General features: G+C 48.7%; 2 protein-coding genes across 9 annotated transcripts in view; one reads left to right on the top strand and one right to left on the bottom strand.

Annotated features, from left to right (window-relative positions):
• Syt2 (synaptotagmin II) overlaps positions 1 to 7,745 on the top strand; it is a 104,886-nt gene extending 97,141 nt beyond the window's left edge. For all 3 annotated transcript variants that reach the window (XM_005375225.1, XM_005375226.2, XM_005375224.2), the window contains one exon: positions 1,820 to 7,745. In XM_005375225.1, the coding sequence (XP_005375282.1) occupies positions 1,820 to 2,026 (207 nt within the window). In that variant the 3' untranslated portion in view covers positions 2,027 to 7,745. The remainder of the gene's footprint in view (positions 1 to 1,819) is intronic.
• Positions 7,746 to 9,433: 1,688 nt separating this feature from the next.
• Positions 9,434 to 21,318, bottom strand: part of Ppp1r12b (protein phosphatase 1, regulatory subunit 12B) — a 231,207-nt gene continuing 219,322 nt past the window's right edge. For 3 of the 6 annotated variants that reach the window (XM_005375216.2, XM_005375218.2, XM_005375223.2), the window contains one exon: positions 9,434 to 16,713. In XM_005375216.2, coding sequence (XP_005375273.1) covers positions 16,627 to 16,713 — 87 coding nt within the window. In that variant the 3' untranslated portion in view covers positions 9,434 to 16,626. The remainder of the gene's footprint in view (positions 16,714 to 21,318) is intronic. The other 3 variants (XM_005375215.2, XM_005375213.2, XR_259519.2) reach the window with 2 other exon arrangements.

Below are 21,318 nucleotides of genomic sequence, written 5' to 3'. Positions count from 1 at the left end.
TGGCCTCGGCCTGCCGCAGCCATCCCTGCCCTCATCTCTGCTGCTCCCAGCCCTGCTCCCAGCGATGCCTTTTCCCCTCCCTGACCTTCCAGCCTTCTCTGCTCTTCTTCTGTCCCTCCTCTCCACCTGCCCTCCCTCTTTCTCTTTCTTCAACGAATTCTGTGCATGTTGGAAATGAGGTCTGTTTTCTTTTCTCCACTTTGGGTGTGGCTGAGATATAGGAGAACAGGAGGCCCCACTCTTTGGGACTGCAGTGAGATGCAGCCAGGGCCTTGCAGTGGGCCGGTCCCTGTGCAGTCCCGGAGTCTCCTCTTGCTCTGCCCACTTCTGCTCCCCTCCAGAGGGCTGAGGGGCAGGAGTTTCAGGGAAGGACTCAGAGTTAGAGTCTGTGGAGTCTTGCATGGGATCATTCAAGGGAACAATAGGCAGCTCAGCAGGCATGGGAGCCCGGGCGGAGTCTTCCCAGTGGAGAACTTGAGGCGGATAGCAAGCAAGCTGCCCGAGCATCGCACACCCAACACGTCCAAACCCAGTGTCTAAACCTCTCTCCTTTCGCTGCCAAACCTGCTTCATCTGAGTTCTGTTTTTAGTGAACGGCTCAACCGTCTACCCAGCAGCCCGTCAGACACCTGAGCATCATCCTAGACCCCAGGCCCTTTTCCTTTCTCATTTATCTGACGTGATTTCCTGAGCATTTCTTAAGGGCCAGATACTTGCCAGGAGCTGGGAACACAAGTGTGTGGTAGATCCTGGTTCTGAAGGTTGTCATGGTGGGAGGGGACAGCAACACATACTGTGAGATGACAGCTTCACTGGGCACAGGGAGAGGACCGTGAACAGTGGAGGGATGGCTCCCCAGAGAAAGCTTTGTCCTGGAGGATGAGTCTGAGTCGGCTGGGGTTGAGAGAAGGGCATTGACGGTCCCCTCCACAAATCCAACTGGTCGCCAAGCCTCAGTTCTCTCCTCTAAATACCGCTCTTGTCTGGCCCTGGTTCCCCACACCCACTGTCTTTGTTCATGTCCTCAGTACCCATCCCTCCAGGACCCCAGCAACTGGTCTCCCTGCTGCCCTCAGGCCCAGTCCTCCTCCAGTGAATCCTCCGCCTCAGTGCCACTGCTTTCTTTCCAAATTATCCACGCCGTTCCTCTTAAAAGTCTTCCAGCTGCTTGTCTGAAGGATAAAATGCAAACTCCTTAGCTGACCCCAGCCCACCCCGGTGACCTCACTTTCTGCCTGTCTCTCACTCCACAGCTCCGTGATTCTGCACGTCCATTTCTCAGCCACCCAATGTAGTCTCATGGGTTGCTGTCCCTATCCGGGCTAATCTTTCCTGGAATCTTCTTCCCCTTTTTCTCCTCTGAGAGAAATCCTCACCCTGTGTCCCATTCAGACGTCACTATATGAAACTTGCCCTGATGGGGCCAAGCAGGCCCGTCACCTCCTACGAATTTCCATAGGCCCTTGTGCCTACCTCTCTAGCATAACCTTTACCACTTTGTGTTGCAAGTTTGTGATTATGTGCCTGCTCATCTCATTAGAGGTAAAAATCCATCTTTTCACTGCCGCTAACAAGTGCCTAACGCAGCCAGTGCTTACCACTGCACATGTTCGGTAAATGCTGTCGGTAGAAACATAGATCATCTCCAAAAGGTGTGGGCCCCGCCTCTCTGTACATTCAGTCTTTGCTGGAGCCAGAGTAGAAGCAAGGGGTCCTGGGAAACCTTTCCTTCCCAAACATTTGTTTGTCGGCAGGGGAAATTTGGTACGGAGTGCCTCTCTTCACCTTCCAATTCCTCCCCGCTTTGTTTTCCTTATAGAAAGTGCAGGTGGTGGTCACTGTGCTGGACTATGACAAGCTGGGTAAGAATGAAGCCATTGGCAAGATCTTTGTGGGCAGCAATGCCACAGGCACAGAGCTGCGGCACTGGTCCGACATGCTGGCCAACCCCCGGAGGCCCATTGCCCAGTGGCACTCACTCAAGCCCGAGGAGGAGGTGGACGCACTTCTGGGCAAGAACAAGTAGACGGCGGCAGCTGGGACTCGGCGCCCTTCACCGACACTGACAAGATCCAGAGCTATCAATACCTCAGTTATGCAACCTTAGAGGTTTTGTTTTGTTTTGATTTGATCTGTTTGTGGTTGTATACTTGTTTTTCTTTCTTCTCTTTTGAAAGACCAACTTTCCCTTTGACGGCTGAACGAAGAGAGTCCCCTAAGAGGTAAAAGAGAAGCCTGGCTCTGTTCATCGTCCTAGGAACTGCCCTCGCTGCATGCCCTGTCATGGTTCCCTCTCACTCTTTCAGTGCTTCACTGAAGTTTCACCCCAAGTGAGGCGCTCTACTGGCAGAAAGTTGCAGCACTTCTCTTTTTTTGCACGTTCCGGACCAACAAAATGGTGGCACCTCCTGTTTCCTGACAGTGAAGGCAACACAGTGGCCAATGGGGTGTGTGTGTGTGTGTGTGTGTGTGTGTGTGTGCGCGCGTGCGTGTCTATGTGTCTGTCTGTCTGTCTTTGAGTGCCTCTCTTCAAGCCTGGGATGAGCCATGGACAGTGAAGCTGTATGGGAAGAAAAGGTTCTCCGGGGACCCTGAGATGAAGGAAGTCCACTGACTGTGGGCGATCTGTCAGCTTGTGGAAAAGGCTCAAGATTGTGGTCAAACGCCAGAAGCTCCTACATTCTTTGTAGATGGCTCTTTGGGAGGCAGTGAGATGTGGGGACAGGATGTGTCCAGAACTAGGACCAAAGCCCTGATGCCACCACAGACTTCCTCCTGTCAGTCACAGCTTCTCCAGAAGTGGGGTTTCTGGGACGTTCATGGAAATGAGCTATTCACTAGATTGGTCAGACTCTAACAGGGACTGTCAGTCAGTCCCAGGATCTCGCTCTTATTGACAGTATCACATTATGAAGAAACAGAGGTCCCTTTATCCAGAAAGACCAAATTAAAACTCCTGCATCGTTGCCCATCCATTGGGAAACGCAGACACTTTCTCCCTCTCCAGAATCTGAGCAGTGCAATTCCTTTGCATTTTTTCTCCATTGTGCTTTTGCTTCAATTTCTCTTTTAAGTGGAGCAACTTGTCTGAAGACATGTTATCTGGACAGAGCCAGAGAACTGTAAGAGGAAGGCTTAAATGTTCTTAGTTTCCTTGGGTCCAGGCAAGAAGAGGGTGGTGAAAAGGGGAGAGCAATGGACCCACGATGGAGTTTCTGGGATGGGAGCATTTGGATTCCTCCAAGTCCCATTCCTCTGCCCTCCATACCAGAGGGCTGGGAAGTAGCTGGAGTGGCTCAAGGAGGCTTAAGGAGGCCCCAGCCTAACATTCATTAGAGTCTTTTCTCTACGAATGCCAGGATGGGTGGCGGAGGAAACCTGCCAGGGTCTACCCCATTCTCAGTTGTCCCATCCCCCATTCACTTCTTGTCCCCAGCATTGATTTTAAAAAAGCCATATATATGTTAGTCAAGTTTGCACTGAGTCTCCTTTCAAACCTTTAGAGAGTCAGGTCCCCACATGGCCAGAGGTCAACACTCTTTGCCTCCCTTCCCTTAGCCTCTCTCTTCTGTCTCTTAAATCCTTGCCATTTCCTTACCACAAAAAACTCACAGCTTCCCCGGAGGCCTGGGAATCACATTCCCAGCAAAGATGGCAGCACTTCCTGTCCTGCCCCATCTGGGCCACTTTGCCTTCCTGTAGGCACCTGAGATGGAATGATAGTGTTCGAGAGAATCAGGCTTTGAGACCCCACAATGTGTCTTTTAATTTTATTAAAGTGAGGAGGGTATTAGATTTTGCTTTGCTTTTTTGTTGTTATTCAAGTGGGGAGTGAGGGAACACCTCCACCAGAAAGAGACTGGACAGCAGGTCTTGGCTGGCCTTGCTCTCAGACTGACCCTTCTCCTTCCTGCCCTTGCTCTCAGACTGACCCTTCTCCTTCCCGCCCCCACTGGGAACCCCGCAGTGGTACGTGGGAAGTCATGTATTTTATGCACCGTATGTCTACATACCTACTAGGAAGGTAGTACTGTAATACAAACATGAGGTCTGGTTTTTGGAACCAGAGTTGTGGTCATGTTAGAGAGTTGTAGGACAATGGAGTGCCTTCAGAATCTGGGTGGCAGCAGAGTACCAGAGTCCAGGTATGGACATAAGAGATCACTGGACTCCTCTCCCATCCCAGGGCTGTGCGGTTTTGGTGCTTTCTCAGGGTCCTCTCTCACCCACATTCCACAAACCTTATTCATGGAAACTTCCTGTCAATCTTTACCTTTATTATTTTACCCGTTTCCAATTCACTTTCTACCACCAGGGATTCTTCTGTGTCCATAAATCTCATTTCCTCCGTCTAAAGCCCAAGACTTTCCACTCCCTTACTAGAAAAGGGAAGGAAATGGTAAGCCCCTCTGGTGGTTTGAGTGTCCCTGGCTTGGAGACAGGCTGGGTTCTAGTACTGAGCCCACCTCTGGTGGGCAGCCTGAAGGGGTAGGGCAAGCTACTGAGACTTTGAGTCTTTGTACCAGTGTGGAGCTAGTGTGGTGCCAGGAGCAGCTCCTTCCCCAAGTCTTGGTTGGTTCTGGTGAGTTACCTGAGCAGAGGGCACCTGTCTGGGTCCACAGGCTGCAAGGAACATAGTGATGCTTATAAGTTTACTACACCGAGGGCTGATGTAACCCAAGCCACAGAGCATCATTCCAAAACCTCACTGCCATGCAGGTTTACTTCCGTGATGTTATGGCCCCGGGGTGTCAGCGCCAAGTAGGAAAGAGTTAGGGTGTCTGGATGCCTCTGGGGCTGTGAGTTTTCATCCCAAAGTCTGTTCCGGAGAGGAAAGTACTTGGTAGAGAGATGATATTTTATAGACGGGCTAAGACTGTGATAACCCAAACCTAATCCCACCCAGAAACTAGGGGTGGAGCCTAAAAACTTTGTTTTCTCCCTGGATAATCATTTCAGAAAGGACATTAACACTCCCAGGTTATGGGCAGCTATTTAGACTTTGGAAGCAGAAGCTGAGGCCGGGGGCGGCTGGCAGTCCCAGGCAGTGAGTAGGTATTCAGCGTGATAAGAAACAACTTCCCCGGAGCCTCCCCAGCTGGACGATGGGACAGCAGAGACTAGGCCACAGTCTCAGATCCTGGTTTTTCTCTCTTCTCATTTGTAGCCTGAGTCTCTGCAGAATCAGTTTCGGATTTTGCTGGCCTGAGGCTTCAGTGAGAGAAAAGGGTCAGTGCAGGTAAAACTAGCGCTCTTGTAAACCTGTCCTCATGCAAGAGCTGGGTGACGCCAGTGGGAGCGCCCTCTTGTGGGTTGGGGAGGGAGAGATTCTTTGTTTCTTTAATGTCCTAGGCTAATTCTTGAGGCTTCCACGCCTAGGTCTTACCTGATCTGTATACAGCCTGTCCCTGAGGGTGTCCCTCCTCTCAAAGATAGGAAATTGAGCCAGAAGATGCCCTCATAACCTTTGCTCTGTCCCTTGTCTGTTCTGTCTTACCCACTCCCCACCTTGGGATGATTGGGGGCTTCAGAGCCACGGGTGGTGGAAGGTGGGAAAGAGCCTCAAATCCTAATCCTGGTGGTCCACAGCCCCATGATGTGGTTACCAGATTTGACAAATAAAAATATAAGATGCTCAGTTAATTTGAATTTCAGATAAACAACAATTTATAAGTATGTCCTACGCAATATTTGGGACATAGTGTACTAAAACGTGATTCATGGTTAATCTGAGACCTAAATTTAACTGGCCATCCTGTATTGTGTCTGGCAACCCTACCCTATGACCATGTCTCCCCTCTCCCTCTTGGTCCCAGGGGGCCAGAGATTGGTCACCATAGATTTAACTTGTTCTTCAAACTGCAATACTGAGAAGGGGACACTGTGACTTGAAGACACATGAATATACTTTATTTTTCAAGTGACAACAAAACAAGAACCTTCTGAAGCCATTTGAGCCTCATCTGACCCCTTTCATGTGTGTTTAGTTATATATAAAAGATAGTTATCTATAAACCTATGAACAGAAATCTTGTTTAATCAAGATGCATGTCTATAACTTTCTGTAAATAGCCGCATGGCAATGCTGGGAGTCCCCTTGATTTCCCAACCCCAGACCCATTTTACAGAACTGGCTGAGCCTGTCCCTTCCATGTCTGTCATGTGGCGTCTGTCCCCAGTCTGACCCCGCCGCCCCCACTGGGAACCCCGCAATGGGAGCCATCAGGATGGAAGAGTTTCTGGCCCAGAGGCCCAGTATCCCTGAAGGCCGTCTGCTGCACCTCTGTCTGCAGGGCTACCCCTCGGGATACCCCGCAGTGTCTGGTCTGGTGTGTGTCCCATTGCTCCTGTGTCCTGTGTATGTGTGGTGCGGCTCCCTTCTTCCCGCTGTCTGAACTAACTGAAAAGCCATAAAGGGGGCCTCCTGCTGGAGACTGCCCTCGGCTCCTCCCAGGAGCACCTGTGTCCCTCTGACTGGCTCCCCACAAAACACCTGTGACGGGCCCACCTGGTGTCACCCTCTTTTGCTCCCTTAGCCTGGTGCTATGAGGACAGATGGTGTCCAGGGCTTCTGGTGGGGCCTTAGGAGATGACCCTGGCTGGCTTTTTTGGCCCAAGTCTGATGATTCAACTCCATCTCAACCCTGGGTGTGGACAGGGCAGTGGTAGGGACCCCATGGTTTTGGATACAGACTTGGGGGCTCTATAGAGATGACCAGGGCTTTCAGGAGCGGCCAGCCAGTGGCTCGCTGTGTGGTCGGGTTCCCATTTACTCCTGGGGGTCCACGCGTAGTCATGGAGAAAGGACTCAGGGAAAACCCTGGGCAACATGATGGGTTAAGCTTTTCCCCCACACTCCACCCTGCAATCTGTGGAGCCCACCCTGGAGCAGTGTGGGCTACCCTGTGTCGGGGGCACGCTGTGCCGGGCTCTGACTCACATCTGCTCCTAGGACAGCCCAGGCCCGGTGTGCCAAGCAGTGGAGAGGTGGGCAGCGGGACTAGGCCTTCTGAGGGCTCTGGCCAGCACGTTGAACTGCAGTCCCCAGCCCGCAGCCCAGGCTCCTCATGGCCCCCAGGAGGCCTCAGGCAAGAGAGAGAAGTTAAGAACCAGGGTGGGTGTACTAGACAAGCCAGAGCCAGCAAGGTGGGCGCTACCATTTACAAACCACCATGCCTGGGCAGAGTGTGACAGACTTTATGTCCCCCTTGTGCTGGGGTCATAGAGTGGGGACAGTGGAGGGGACCATTTCAGGGCAGGCTGGGATCAGCTTTCACTGCAGGGCCTCCCCACCTCCAGGCAGAATCAAGGCAAGAGCTGAGGGGGTCTGTCTGGCCAGGTGGTGAGGCAGAATGTGGGACACTGAAGTTTCTCCTCCACCCTCATCAGCAATCAATCAGGGCTTTAAGGGTCCCCCTCAGAGAAGCCTGCCCGTTCTGCCCTGACTCCTGCTCACCGAAGGACTTGATCTGCTGCTTTGTGAAAACCTTGGGGCCAGAAAATGTCAAAACTAGGGGCAAAGCCTAGCCTAGCCTGATCTGGGTCACCCAGGCAATGTGAGGGCCCACCAGGAGCTCCCCGTCTCCATGAGGTGGACACTCGTGGAGCCCTAGCTGCCCCCTCCTCCTGCTTGGCAATGCTCTCCACCCCTTCTGTGGACTCTGTTGTTCTTGTCTGATCTCTTGTCGAATTGTTAATTTTGTAACGAGCTGCGTCTCCTTATTAAAGAAATGAGCTGAAAGAAACCTGGGGGTGGGGGGTGTCTCCAGTTGTTTTTCCTGGGCCACGATGTGGGTGGGGGTTGGAAGGGCTGCCAGAGCGTCAGCAGGATACACAAGGGTATCCTGAGCCATTCCTGAGGCCCTGGCCTATAGCCCAGCACCCCCTCATGCAAGTGGCAAAAGGTGTTGAGGCCTGTGTGGGGCTTGGGAAGGAAGAGGCAATGGGAGCTCTGGTGGCGGGTGGGCACACAGCACCCCACAGGAGGCCACATGCCAGTGCCCACCGCTGCCCTGGGGAAGCAGGCTGGTGCTGAGGGTCAGCCCATTGAGGCTGGGGTGCGCCACATCCCTGCCTTCCCTCCAGTAGAGCTGGGCTTAGGGAATGACCACAGCATGGGAGTTTAAAAATTGAGAATTCCCATAAAGCCTTGCATTGCCCCATTGCAAAGAACTCCAAATATCCTGCACTCACATGGCAAGGACGTCAGAGATGAAGGGTAGGATCTGGAATGTTTACGAAGAGTGCGCGGCAGTACTGCCCCAAGACTAGGAAAGGATTGGACTCCTTTTCCACATCCCACCCCGATCTGTTCCCTCAGTTGGAAGACAGGCCACCTGCTGTCTTGTCAGCTTCCACCTGTGGCAGTTGTGCTCTAGGACTACCACAGCTAGACGTGGGCTTGCCTTCAGGCCCACATGCATGAGGGGCAGCAGAGAAGCAGCGACAGGCCCACCTGAGCAAGTGGAAAAGGGTCCGGGTCTTTGAACTTCTGCCCCATCCCACTGCTTCAGTCCCTGAGGTGGTGCAGGCTGGTGGCCTGGGTGTGTGAGCAGGCTCCTGGGACGGGACTGGGCCTGTCCCTGGGTTAGAATGTGGGCTCCTCACTCTGCTGCAGAAAGGCTGTGCATGCCATCTCCGCCCCCACAGAATGTTACCACCCGTGACATTGTGTGTAGACCTCACCATATCTAGTGGGGGACACAGACATTCACAGTCAAGGGCCCCTGGTATTGGACATGCTGCTTGGCCTGTAGCACCTCCACTCGGGCCCCGGGACAGTTCTGAACTCTTCAACCATGACATCATGTGTGTGTGTTCTGCTGCTAGGGCTACAAAGAGCTGGGTGACAGCACGGGAAAAGAATCCTCCCTGACTGCCTCCAAGTCAGTGATCAGGGATTTCCGCTTGGCGGCAAGCAGGGCTGAGCAGAGCCAAAGCAGAGCTTGTTGCATGGAGAAACCAGATTGGAACCTTGGCTGCCCAAGATCAGGCGTGGCAACCCCCCACCCCGACCCTGCCAGGCAGCCAGGCCTGCAGCTCCTCCCTGGGCTGGGCTCCTTCATTTGGAGTTTGGACATAACCTCCAGGGGCCCGCCAGTTAGCTGCACTTGGAGTCTGCTCACAGGCCCTCCCCTTCCCATGAGATGGCATGCTAGTGAGCAAGGAGACAGCCTCAGCACTCCTGCACGGAGTCCTGCTCTCCGCAGCCAGCCTTACTCTTAGTCGCTGGAAACCCTGATTGCTTACTGGTTCTTTTGAACCTTCCTTGCAGGCTTTGGCTTGGTGGGATCCACCTAGGGACACACGTTGGTGCTCCCAGCGACCCGCCCTTAGGGATCGCAACTTACCGCTGGCAAAAAGACCCTTATGTGAATGGCAGCTGTAGGAGGCTGCTGGGTGAGGGCCCCACACCTTGAGAGAGCTCACTGCACAAAGTTAAAACAGTTTTACTGATTTATAAATACTGTTGTGTTTACAGGCATCATATAGATGTGAATATTATTTTTCCCAAACTTTCAAACACAAAATACTTAGTAACTATAGAATAACCACCAGTAAAACAAAATCATCCATCTCAGGGTTGAAAGGCCACTCAAAATTGCATAAAAATACATTCAGTTCACAAAGCAAGCTGGCTTCCCCTCCCTCAATACTCCAGGTATATTTACAATGGACTGGTTAAACCCATACAACTCAGCTGAAAAGTTACATCCGGTGCTTTAACTATGGTGGAAGTCAGGTGAGAAGGTGGATAAGGACAAATGCTACCACTAAAAACAGGAGAGGTGTGGAGACCCCAGGGTGGTTCTTTTCTGCTCTTTCACCTCTGTTTGATCAAGGTCAGGGCAGAGGCAAGAACGAAGGGGGGGTGGAACCATAAGGCCAAAAGCCTGAGTCTGAACCATTCCCTTGAGAATAGGCTGTATCTTTTCCCAAGAGAGGGATGCAAGGGCAAAACCTATTCCTTCTCTCTTCTGGGAGGTCCTGACCCTCCTTGAGGTGCCAGCCCGGTGGCAACCAAACCCTCCAAGGGCTCACCGATGTGAGCTAGATGGCTGCATCCTCCAGAAGCCTCTTCTGCCCTGCAGCCTGCCTCCCGGAGTCGTCTTCCCTCCAAACTCTCTTACTTGGCCTCTCTGTACCAGAGGACAGTTTGAAAGCTGTTTGAGGTCTCAGGCGAGTGGGAGAATAGCAAGGGCAGAGATGTCAGTTAGGGTTGAGCTCGAGCTGGCACTCATGTGTCCCTGTTTGGGATCTGTATTCTGATGCCAGTGCTGGTCTTGGGAGCATGTCAGAGCCTCTCTGGAGGCTCCCCGCAGGTGTGCGCCTCTTCCGACTCCTCCGCCTGCCAGGGAGGAATGGGCTGAGCTGCCGTCACAGATGCATCAACACACGGATCCAGCTTGTGCCAAGAAGACACACTGCTGCCTTAAGCTGGGACCAGTTACACCTCTCAGGACAAAGATGGCATAAACCAGACAGAGCTGCCCACGGTCTCAGCGGCCCTAGGCCTGCAAAGCCTAAGAGTCACCCCTCATCTCTGAGAGGCATTAGCACAGCAGGGAGCTTTGAATTGGAAGGGATGGGACGGGGGTGGCTGTTGGTGTATAAACTCCTCCTGGATTCTTGGCTGATTCATGGAAAACTTTCTGTAAAGCACCACAGGGTCCAAGTGAGGAAAGCAAGGACTAAAGAATGTGGAGGGAGATGAGAGGGAAAGAGAGCACAGTATGCTTATTTTGGAAGGATATGAGAGCATCCTGATGTCACCTTAAGGGGCCACCCAAGTAAAATTTTATTGGAAGCATGAGGGGAAAATTTGGAGGAGAAAAAACTATCACTCTGACAGTTTCACAGTCTGAAATGATAAGCAGATAAGAAGAATAGCACAGGAGTCTTGGAAGGGGGTGGTAAGCAAAAGATAGCAATTGATAGAATGGACTTAGGTAAAATTAGTTTCTGAGTTCTCATTTCTGACCAAGAATATACCACACTGCACTCTGACAGCTCCAGGCCAGCACAAGTGCACAGACGTGCACAGATGGGAAGAGTGAGCCTCACTGCCTCTGTCAGCACTGTGGTCTTCAGACGGCCCCGCCTCCTCCTGACACTCTGCCCCAGTAGGGCCTCCAGACTCCAGTTGCAAGCTATGCCCCAGTTCAACTCTGACCCTCAGCCACAGTTCCCAAGGACAAGCAAATGCATCTTCTCTCACCATCTGGTTGCTGCCTGGCTGGCCAATTCTCTGCTTGTTTTCCTCAGCTCTCAGAGACCACCTCATCCCTTAGTGGCTGTGACAATGATAGTTCCTGAGCTGTAATGAAGTTGATCTATTTTCCTCAATCTAATCAGAACACAAGAGATCAATAGCTGTCCCTGATAGGGTCTACGGCTCCTGAGAAGTGTCAATACCTATTAGGAAGTTGATTAAAATCTCCGCTCAGCTGGAGGCTGAGGGATGAAGTCACTTGTGAGACACACTCATTTCCATGTGCTTTGCCTCTTCCTGCCGTGGCCTCCATCCTGCTCCACGTTCAAAGCCTGGGACTGGCTGCCTTTTACACACCACAGCACATAGCCACCTCTAGGTCCGAGGCCCCTGCCCCTCCGCTGTGCTCACATGCAGACCTGTAGGCTTGTGAGAGCTGGGTGCTGCTCTGTGCAGTGTGGCTGGGTGGCCTTAAATGCTTACTGCTTTGGAAGTCTCCTCTGAAGACCTGCTTTAAAGAAAAGACTGTCTTGAACAGCATCAGAGCCTCCTACTTCTGATAGCTCAGAATCCAGAGGAGGAGTTCTATGGAACTAAACGCCGAAGCTTTTACAGAGGAAAATTCTCTTACTGTTGCAAGGCAGAGTTCAAGGCTGGGAACCAGCTGGTGGTAAGCAGAAGTGCAATGCAGCCTGCTGCCTGGGTGTCAAGAGCCACAGTAGCAAAAAAAAAAAAAAAAGAGCCACAGTAGCTTACGTCTGAGCAGGCTGAGGAAAAGTGGCTGAGGAAACCAATGAAGCAGCAGCTCTATTTCCTATTAAAACAATTTGTCCAAAGGCTGCCGGCAACAAATTGCTTTCTATCCATTTCCCCACACACTCCAATTTCTACCTCTGCAGGTTTTAATATTCTTACCACACCATTATGAGGGAAAGCAATTGCAAGACCATTCAATTACCCTCAATATCAAACTCACTTTCCAAGAAGAATGAGAAGTCAACCTTGACATGCTGATGTTACACAGTTTGAATCCAGAAAAAAACAAGAATTTCTGGTCTTGAACTTTTGAAGTTAAAAGAAATTTCTGCTTCAATAATTTCAAGTTTAAGAAATGCTCTGATCTTCCTAAGAATGAATAAATCATAGACTTTTAAGCCAGAAGGGATTTTAAAGATTACCTTGCCCAAGGTCACACGGCTAGTGGAAGAGCTGGCCCTGGGACACAGGCAGTCACTCCCTGGGGCTTATTCTCTCACAATGCCTTACTCTGTGCCCAGAGCTGCCGGGCTTGGTGGGCCCAGAGGAACTCATACTTTGAGAGCACAAGCCTACCTTAAAAATCAGAATGGTGCATGAAATCTGTAGGTACAACCGGCCCTGCATTGGGCAGGGACTGCCTCTGACTGATAAATGTATTGAGGTAAGTACAGTGTGGGTATAAACGATGGGGTGCGATGAGCCCTGTGACAGTCGGGAGGGAAGGCTCCCACAGCTCCAGTGCACCCAGTGGCTCACGTGGTGGGGTGGACCAGCGACTTCCTTCTTCCCTGATGGACTCTTACGCTCTCCTGCTTAAGGGGCAAAGCAGGCCACAAGCAGAACAGCTGGTGACACTTCGCATGGCCGCATGCTAATGAGTGTCCACACTGCCGGGAAGGTGGCCACAGGTCCGCCAGAAAGAGACAGTGTCTGTGGCTTGAGCCGGCTGCGAGAGGCCAGAAATTAAGAGAGCTAGCACAGTGCATGGCTGTGACAGTTTCTCTTCCCTCATCTATGGCTCAGTTAAACATTCCTGGTGGAGAAATGGTCAGCAGTATACATGCTTTTGTGAGACCACAGGCTATGAAGTGGCATTTTAGCCTCCCTGCTTTCTGAGTGCACTGTTAAATAGGTCCATGTTTTGTTTGGGACAGGGAGAACGGGATCATCCAAACAGATATGAAGCCCACCTGTGGCCTCAGAGAGCAACAAATATATCTAGGTCTCTGTGGGTGGGGTGGGAGAGAAACCAGGGCAAATTCCACAGCTGGATGGAGACAGGGTGGGTCTAGGAAACATGCTGGTAACCAGCCCAGGGACCTGAGTGCACCCAGGGGCTCACAGGATCCCAGCGCTTCAGCTTCTCTGGTGGTGGCCCCCTAGATGGGCCTAACTCTTACACTTGAGTCAGGGATGGGGCTGGGTCATCGTACCCTGGAGCTGTTTGGAAGGATTAGCAGTCCCTGGAAGGCACACCCCAGCCAGAGAATCTGGAATGGCCCAATCATTGCTCCCAGAGGTGTGGCAATGGGAACAGGGTGTGAAGCTGTAGAACACTGTCTTCTCTATTTTGGTATTTCCTGTGAAGATTCTGTTTTTTTTTTTTTGTTGTTGTTGTTGTTGTTTTTCTCCGGTACCGGGAACCGAACTCACGACCTTGCGCTTGCCAGGCAGGCGCTTTGCCGCTGAGCTAAATCCCCAGCCCCTCCTGTGAAGATTCTGAAGTGACAGAGCCATGCCCACTCTGCTGGCCAGCCTGCAGCTCTCCCTGGGTTTGAGCTGCAGGGTGCTCGAGAGCACCTAAACCAGATGGGAGGTCAGTGGCCATTGAAGAGACCAAGCAGGTTACTGGCCAAGAAGCAGAAGAACAGAAGGCTGGGGATGCAAGCACTGGAGAAACAGCTGGCTGCTGGAGGCCTCTAACCACTACCTTGTGGAGCTTCTAGGCAACACAGTTGTAAAGAAATGGTGTTTAGTCTGAAGAGACCAGAATTCAGAATGTTAGCTAATAAAATTAATGGCATAAGAGAAGGTGACTGAAATTACATAGGATGGTTAAACTTTGAGTTCTTGGCCATAGAAGCTAGTATTCCTGAGGTTGAAAAGCTTGAAAATCTTTTTTTTTTTTTTTTTTTTTTTGGTACTGGGAATCAAACTCAGGACCTTCTGTATGTTAGACAGGCACTCACGCCACTGAGCTATAACCCCAGCCCAAAAATCTCTTGTTACATGGAAAATTTCTTGGCAGGAAGCATCTTTACCATGAAAGGCCATCTAGGCCAGCAGGGCTGTCATGCCAACCCAAGAGTTTTGGAAACCTGCCTCCCGCACTTTGAAAGGCACAAAGGGATCTGAAGGACTCTTTGTAACTCCTTTACCTGGTCTACAGAATGGAAGAGACTCAAAATGTTTTCCTCATAATCCAATTTTCTTTTCCTGTGAAAGAGACAGTAATCTTCTCTTTACCAACATCCAAGATATGCCAAAAGAATCACGTAGCCAATGCCCTTTTGACTTCTTTACAGAGAGGGAAAGGAATGCTTATAGTGGAAGATACAGAACTTCCTGCCCTAATTCTGCTGAGATAATACAAAGTCCCAAGGTAGGAGCACCTTCTCCTGAAGAATGGGTGGCAATGGCAGAGAGAACCTGGATACTCTAAAGCTGGGTTTCTGTCAGATGAGATGTGCTTCCTATTCTGGAGCTGGGATCCCAAATGATACCTTCTCTGTAAAGGGCGCTGGATGCTTCCAACAGTCATGGAGAACGACACTGCTGTTTTCAGGAAAGCAACTAACAGGTAAGGTATGTTAAGGGAACAGACTACTCTCTCCACTGTCACTAAAATGACAGGGCCTTAAATGACTGCACGCTCAAAATGAACCACGGGATACAATTCCTACAAAAGACATACTCTACATTAATATAAGATCATCACTGGAAACTAATGGTTTAGCTGTGGGCTGGAGTTATAATGACCTCTGTTATGGTCTGGGCATGATACTTTTAAAAGGCTGTTTGGGTCCAGAGCAGGATGGCCAAGACGTGACAGGCATGGAAAGCATGTCACATAAGCAGTGACTGTAAGGACTGTGTAAAACATGAGCTTCAAGATTAAGGGGAGAGCACCAACCACATGTATCGGAAGGATGTCATGTTAAAGAGTTACAAAGGGTAGATGTAGCCTACGCAGAGAATTCACAGGCCAAATTTGGCTCCTATTAGCAGAAACTCTCTGATTATTAGACTTGCCTAGGCTCTGAGTAATAAACGCACAGCCACCACAGGTACCTGACAGTGGTCAAAGCTGTGACTGGAAAGCTGGATCAAGCATCTGCTGAGCCTTGCCACCCTAAATAAAATTCCATGACTCTCTTGGGCTGGAAGTACCTTATCCCTTTAAACCTCTTTCAAGCAGTCATTTCTTCCTGTTAGTTTCAAGAAAGCAAACGTCTCTCCCCTAAATCTAACCACCAGAAATGATCAAATTTACCGCCATTCTCAGGAGCACCATGGGCTAACAATCTTTGTCATAATACTGCGAGTGTCCTCAGAGCCTCTACTTTCACCATCTATGTCTTTCCTCCCTGCTTCCACTCTCTAGCCCAGCTCCCAATAAGCTGCCCTCCCCACCTCTCCAATCTCCTTGCAGTGACTGCATTTCTCAGTAGAAGCAGGTGCCAGAGCAAAGAGAGGAAACAAGGTCAAAGGGAGCATGGCAGAATGGGGTATCCACAGCCCAGATTTTCCAGTACAAAAAAATCATCTTGCAGGGAGAAGACAAGTGGGAGATGGAAACAGTAGGCTGACATTCATGCTGTGGCCTCGCTTCGCAGGGACAGGTTTCACAATGCTGCCACCAAGGCACCAGCGTGATGATTTTCTAGTCCCCAGGTTTTCTATAATGGCTGAGGACAACTGAGGTCAGGTGCTCTGTGCCAGCTTTTATACAATCAGGTGAGGAGGTGGTGTGGGGGGAGAATGGAAGGATAGAAAGAAAAGGAGTGAGGCCAGGGTCATGTGAGCCCTGGAGAATGGGCTAGGCATGAAAGAAAAAAAGGGTTCAGACTAGTCAGGGATGGTACTAGGTTACCGTTAGAAGAAATAAAAATGAGTCAGTTCCTGAGAGGTACAGGACAGAGAGCCTTGATGCACAGTCATGGTTGCCTTGGACTCTAAAGAAACGTAGCTCCAGAGTGTCTGGTGATTCATTCCCTATCCTGCCATTTCTCTTCACATCCCAGACAGGATCTTGGAGTTGCCAGCACAAGACTCACCTATATCAGAGGACGCTGGGTCAACGTAAAGGCTGTGGGCAGAAGCCTTTTGGTTTGAACCCAATCCAATATGGACAAAGCAGCAGAGCAGCAGAAGTTGGGGTCCATGGCTGAGCTTGGTGTGCTCCACAAGGCTTCTCCAGCTGGCGTGGACGATCACAATCATGCTTTAATTAAAACTGTCATAAAACTCAGGATGGGGGTGTGGGAGGAACTGGGCATTCAAGGTACAGAGAAAATGTGCAGAGGTGACTGAAGAGGGTCAGGAGGAGTTGTCCTTCCACCAAAACATTCAATTCTTTTGGCTGGAAGGCAATGGCTGGATAAAAAGAGTAGGGCAGCAAATGCTTCTCCCCACTCCTACATGTGGAACCTGGTCTACTTGGACAGTTTGCTGATGACTCTGATGAGGGCACCGTTTTCATCTTTCAGCCTCTGATTGTCGGACTTCAGTTCTGTTAACACCTATAGGGAAAGAGGAAAGAGTTCATTAGAGCCTCAAGTGGCTGCCTCCTCCACCCTCCTTGACCAGGCCGGGCTGGCAGGTGAGCGGAAACTTCTAACAGTGCACGTAATGAGTGGTTAACACCCTTTCTCCCAAGGATGGAATTCCCTTGAATTCTTCTATTTACTGAGTGGGTAATGTTAATGTTTAGGAAATCCATATCCCTTTACCTTTCGAGTAGCATATTTAGCAAGTAATATTTCTTTGTATTTAGGTTTTATCTGCTAGTACGGTAGATCCTTTTATTTTATTGAGTCAGTAGCTATTTTTAATTGCTCCTGCCCTCGAACTTACCTCTAGTCTAGAGAAATTGGGGAGAGTGCCAAAGTAGGTTGATTAGGACATAGGGAAGGAATTCATAAAGGAACCAGGGGAAGGTGGTGACCTAAAAGAGTAAAAGGAGGACACTGCTTCACACCCTGTGAAAACAAGAAAGTAGGCTGAGGGGTAGCACTGGCTTTTCTTCTATGTGCACAATATGATTTAAGGACCTCCTCTTGGTGCTGTCAGTGAATAGAATCTACTTAGCTGCTTGCTGGTCATGCTACACATACCCACTTTCGAGTATTATATCCCATGGAAGTTACAGGTATGGTCACAGAGCTGTAAGACACAGTGAACAATACACATATATTTAATTTTCCTTTAATTCTCCATTGATAATTACCAAGAGACACCAAAAGGCCTTATCAGCAGGGATGGTGTTACAATTCCAGGAAACAGATGCTTATATAGAGGTAGAGAAGGAGTAAATATTCAACTGTCAGTTCAGCCATCTTGGAAGATTATAATAGTGTTGTTCAACTTGTGGTACAAAGGAAAAAGTAAGCTTCAGCTTGGATATCCAACTCTTTGTTATGTGAGCAGGCACTCTGAGCCAATACGGTTAAGCATTTGAAAAATTCTAATAGGCTTTTTTTTTTTTCTAATAGGCTTTTGATAAGGGTACTTTTATGTGTGGGCCTCACTGGTAGCCAGATTTACATTACACAGTAAGTAAATCCTTACCATGAAGGCAACAGAAACCTACACTCTCATCTGCTCAATGCAGATGTCCTCTGATTGATCAGTCATTTAAACTTACAGAACCACCATGGCAGGTAATGCCCATAGGAAAGGGCAGCCTGGGCTCAGGTCTTTTTTTTTTTTTTTTTTTTTTTTTAAATTTCTTTTTTGGTTTTTTTCTCTGGTACTGGGAACCGAACTTACGACCTTGCGCTTGCCAGGCAGGCGCTTTTGCCACTGAGCTAAATCCCCAGCCCTGGGCTCAGGTCTTTAGGGCCTGCTTATTTAATTCTAGCTTTTGGCTCTGCTGTTATCCACTTGGGGGTCTAACTGTACCTGAAGGACTAATAGTCCTTTTTTCTTCAATCTTGCAATGAAGATACAAGTTACACTATACAAGTACGGTATATATGAATATGCGCACATATCCATCCATATATAAAAAATCTGTGTCAAGGGAGCAAAAGGAAAACATTATCTATAACATGGGAGGACATGGGAGGCACTGTGCTACAGGGCTCCACTAGCATTCCATGGCTGTTATCAGTTGCTATCCTTTTCTCTACACATGAAAGAATTAGGACTTTTGAAACTGGTCCAAGCCAGCCAGCTATTTTAGTGGTACAGCTGATATTGCACCAGGTGTGCCCAACCCCAAAGATCATTCTTTCACTATAGGTGGGAGTGGGAGTTGAAACTCATGGCCCAGAAACTGAAACTGCAGCATGGATACTGTCATGTCATTAGTAATTTGTTTTACTTTAGGCAAACCTCTCAACATCTGCCATTTCCAATTTTGTTATCTACAGAATAATAGTAACATTCCTCCTACTCCCTCCGAAAGTAGGAACTCTGTGGGGCCCACAGGAGGAACAGTGGAAATATGTTGACGTCTGTTGAAGTGTTTGGCCATACTGAGTTTTCTACTGCCAAGATGAGTTTTTCCATCAATACAGGAGGATAGGCAAGTAACCTGCAAACTTTACCAAGAAGACTTTAATCCAGAAAATATCGAAGTAAAATTTTAGTTCTTGGACCTTGCCTCTCTCCCAAATCAATCAAACCAGCTCTGCTTACCCTCTCTTTCATGTATGCCTCCTACCCCTGCAACCTTCTGGAATTGAGTGCTCAAAAACTCGTATCAGTGACTTTGGAAAACATCAGCCCAGGGTGGCCTCATGATATTTCATCTTCTCATCTCTCTTCTAATACCCAATACTGGGCCCAAGCCTGGGTGCGACTCTGAAAGTCGTTTGACATAGTAAGACTCCATAGGTGGGAAGATGCTGTATATATATGGCAACGGATTTCATTTCACTGCTTAGCAGTTCATCAAATCAAAACTGGGTTGCATTTTTTGTTTTGTAAAATTGCATAAACTGGTTGAACTTTCGTGATTTATTTCCACATTAAGAACTCTATTCCTTGTGGAAAAAATAGGACAAAGCAGCTTTACAGCTGCAACATGTTACAACTGACATCTTATGGGAGTGTTAAAAAGTAAAAGAACTGAAATTGTAGAAATCAAGGAGCAAAAGCCTCATAAACTTCATTCTCAAAAGAAAGGGAGAAATGAACTGTGTTATCTGATACTCACTTGAAGTTAAAGAATGATTAAACAGAAGATATATGAAAGTACTCACACAAATATGAGGCTTAACAAAGCCTTATCATTTTAACTCCTTGAACGTCAGCTTCTTAACTGCTAAATTTCTAGCTTACCACAGTCTGCTGTTAAGACATCTTGGACAATTAAGCAAACATTTTCTCAAATATTACTTCTTGTAGTGTACGACACGAATATATTAAAGAGGAAGGAAGCATCAGAGGGCACCAGAGCAAGGCTGGCCATCAGAGACGGGTCTCAGAAGGAGTCTTGCCTGAGCTGCCTTGCTCCCAACTCCATGAAAAGGCAGTCTTCCCTTCTACTTTGTTGGTAAAGGGGTTTGAACTACATGCTGAGATAAGATGATCTCTCCAGAGGACTATTAAAAAAAAGGGGGCAAAATCTCTTGGTCACATTGCCAGTTTGGCTTAGTTATCTTTCCTTCTGGCAGGGGTCAGCAAGCTTTTCGTAAAGGGCTAGACAGTGACTATCTCAGGGTCTGCAGAGTCTCTGTTGTACGTGCTCAGCTCCGCTGCGGTAGCAAACAGCAGCCACAGACACAACAACACATAAAGAGCGCAGCTCAGCTCAATAAAACTTTATTTTTGGACACTGCAATTTGAATTCCATATAATTTTCATGTGTCATGAAATAAATTCTTTGATTTCCTTTTTACCTATTGGTATGGCGTATGGGCCATAGGAATGGGCTGCAGTCTACTAGCCCTACGCTAGAAGGTCATGTTCCAGGTAAGGACGTTCTTTGCAGTGGCAGACTCTTTTGGTAGGAAAATGCTCTTTAGACGTTAACCTTTCACATGGAAGTCAAGAATGCTGAGAAGGCAGAATGCTGTCCTCCATCCCTCAGCTGCAATTCTGGGCCACACTATAATTTCTCAACAGATCCTTCCTGCATGGTTTAGGCCATGTGTTTAACAAACAGCTAAAACTTTGTGCCAAATATGCAGGCAGCTTATAATCATACTGGGGAAGGACACAGACTCTGGAACCCAACATGGTTAAGTGACTCCACCACTTAATCTCCAAGTGACCTGGGGGAAGTTACTCAATTTGCAACTATATTTTAAAAAATATATACAGTGGTTCTAGAGAATCAATGAGAAAAAAAATCTAAAACACTCAGCACAGGCCTTAATAAATGACAACTACATATTAACATGGTTATAACCACTGGGAAAATGAGATCTGGATTTTGTCCCATATTCTAAAGGGAGACTAAAAATGACTGGGACATCTTTGGGGATCTCTACTTTGTCCCAAGTCAAAATGAATGAATGAATGAATGAATGGTGCTGGGGATGGAAACCAAGGCTGTCAGGCATGCTAAGCATGCCCTTTACCACTGAGCTACCCTGCTCCCATGCCCCGTTTCTAGGAATCTTAGGTTAATTTTAAAGCATAGACTTTGGACATAATAGTGGCTGCTCACTGCCAGGCCATGGTAGCACTTCTCTTTCAATTTTCTTTCTGCCTATGATAGCATCTGCAGCAGGATATTAGCTCAGCCTGTGTGGTAATTTGGGTGCTTCAGTTCTAGAGGATATTAGTTGCCAGCTACTGACCCTGAAGGCAAAAGCAAATAGGCAAGAAAAAGAACAGGCCCTGGTCAGGGACTAATTAGATTGTTGTTGAAAATTAAAAACTCATTTCAGGGCAGTGGTGACCCCATCACACTATCTTGGGATGGGAAAATAAGCTGTCTGTGAGCTTGTCTTTTAGATCCACAGCCAGAGAAAGGTTACAGTTTGCCAAACACATATTTTGGTTCTCAGCTGAAAATAAATCTCTGCTCTCTGCTTCACTGCCTGTCACTTCCTTTGCAAAGCTAGTCCCTGTAGGGAAGGCCTCACTATTTGAGGGTCTCATTTATATATAGGCTGTATTCTACCTCACAGAGCACATAATCAAGATGGGAAGGAGATATCTGTAGGCCC

The sequence above is a fragment of the Chinchilla lanigera genome, unplaced genomic scaffold, assembly GCF_000276665.1.
Source record: "Chinchilla lanigera isolate Chin_1 unplaced genomic scaffold, ChiLan1.0 scaffold00005, whole genome shotgun sequence".
Taxonomy (NCBI): Eukaryota; Metazoa; Chordata; class Mammalia; order Rodentia; family Chinchillidae; genus Chinchilla; species Chinchilla lanigera.
The sequence above is the reverse complement of the archived record's forward strand: the minus strand, read 5'-3'. Positions and strand labels throughout refer to the sequence as shown.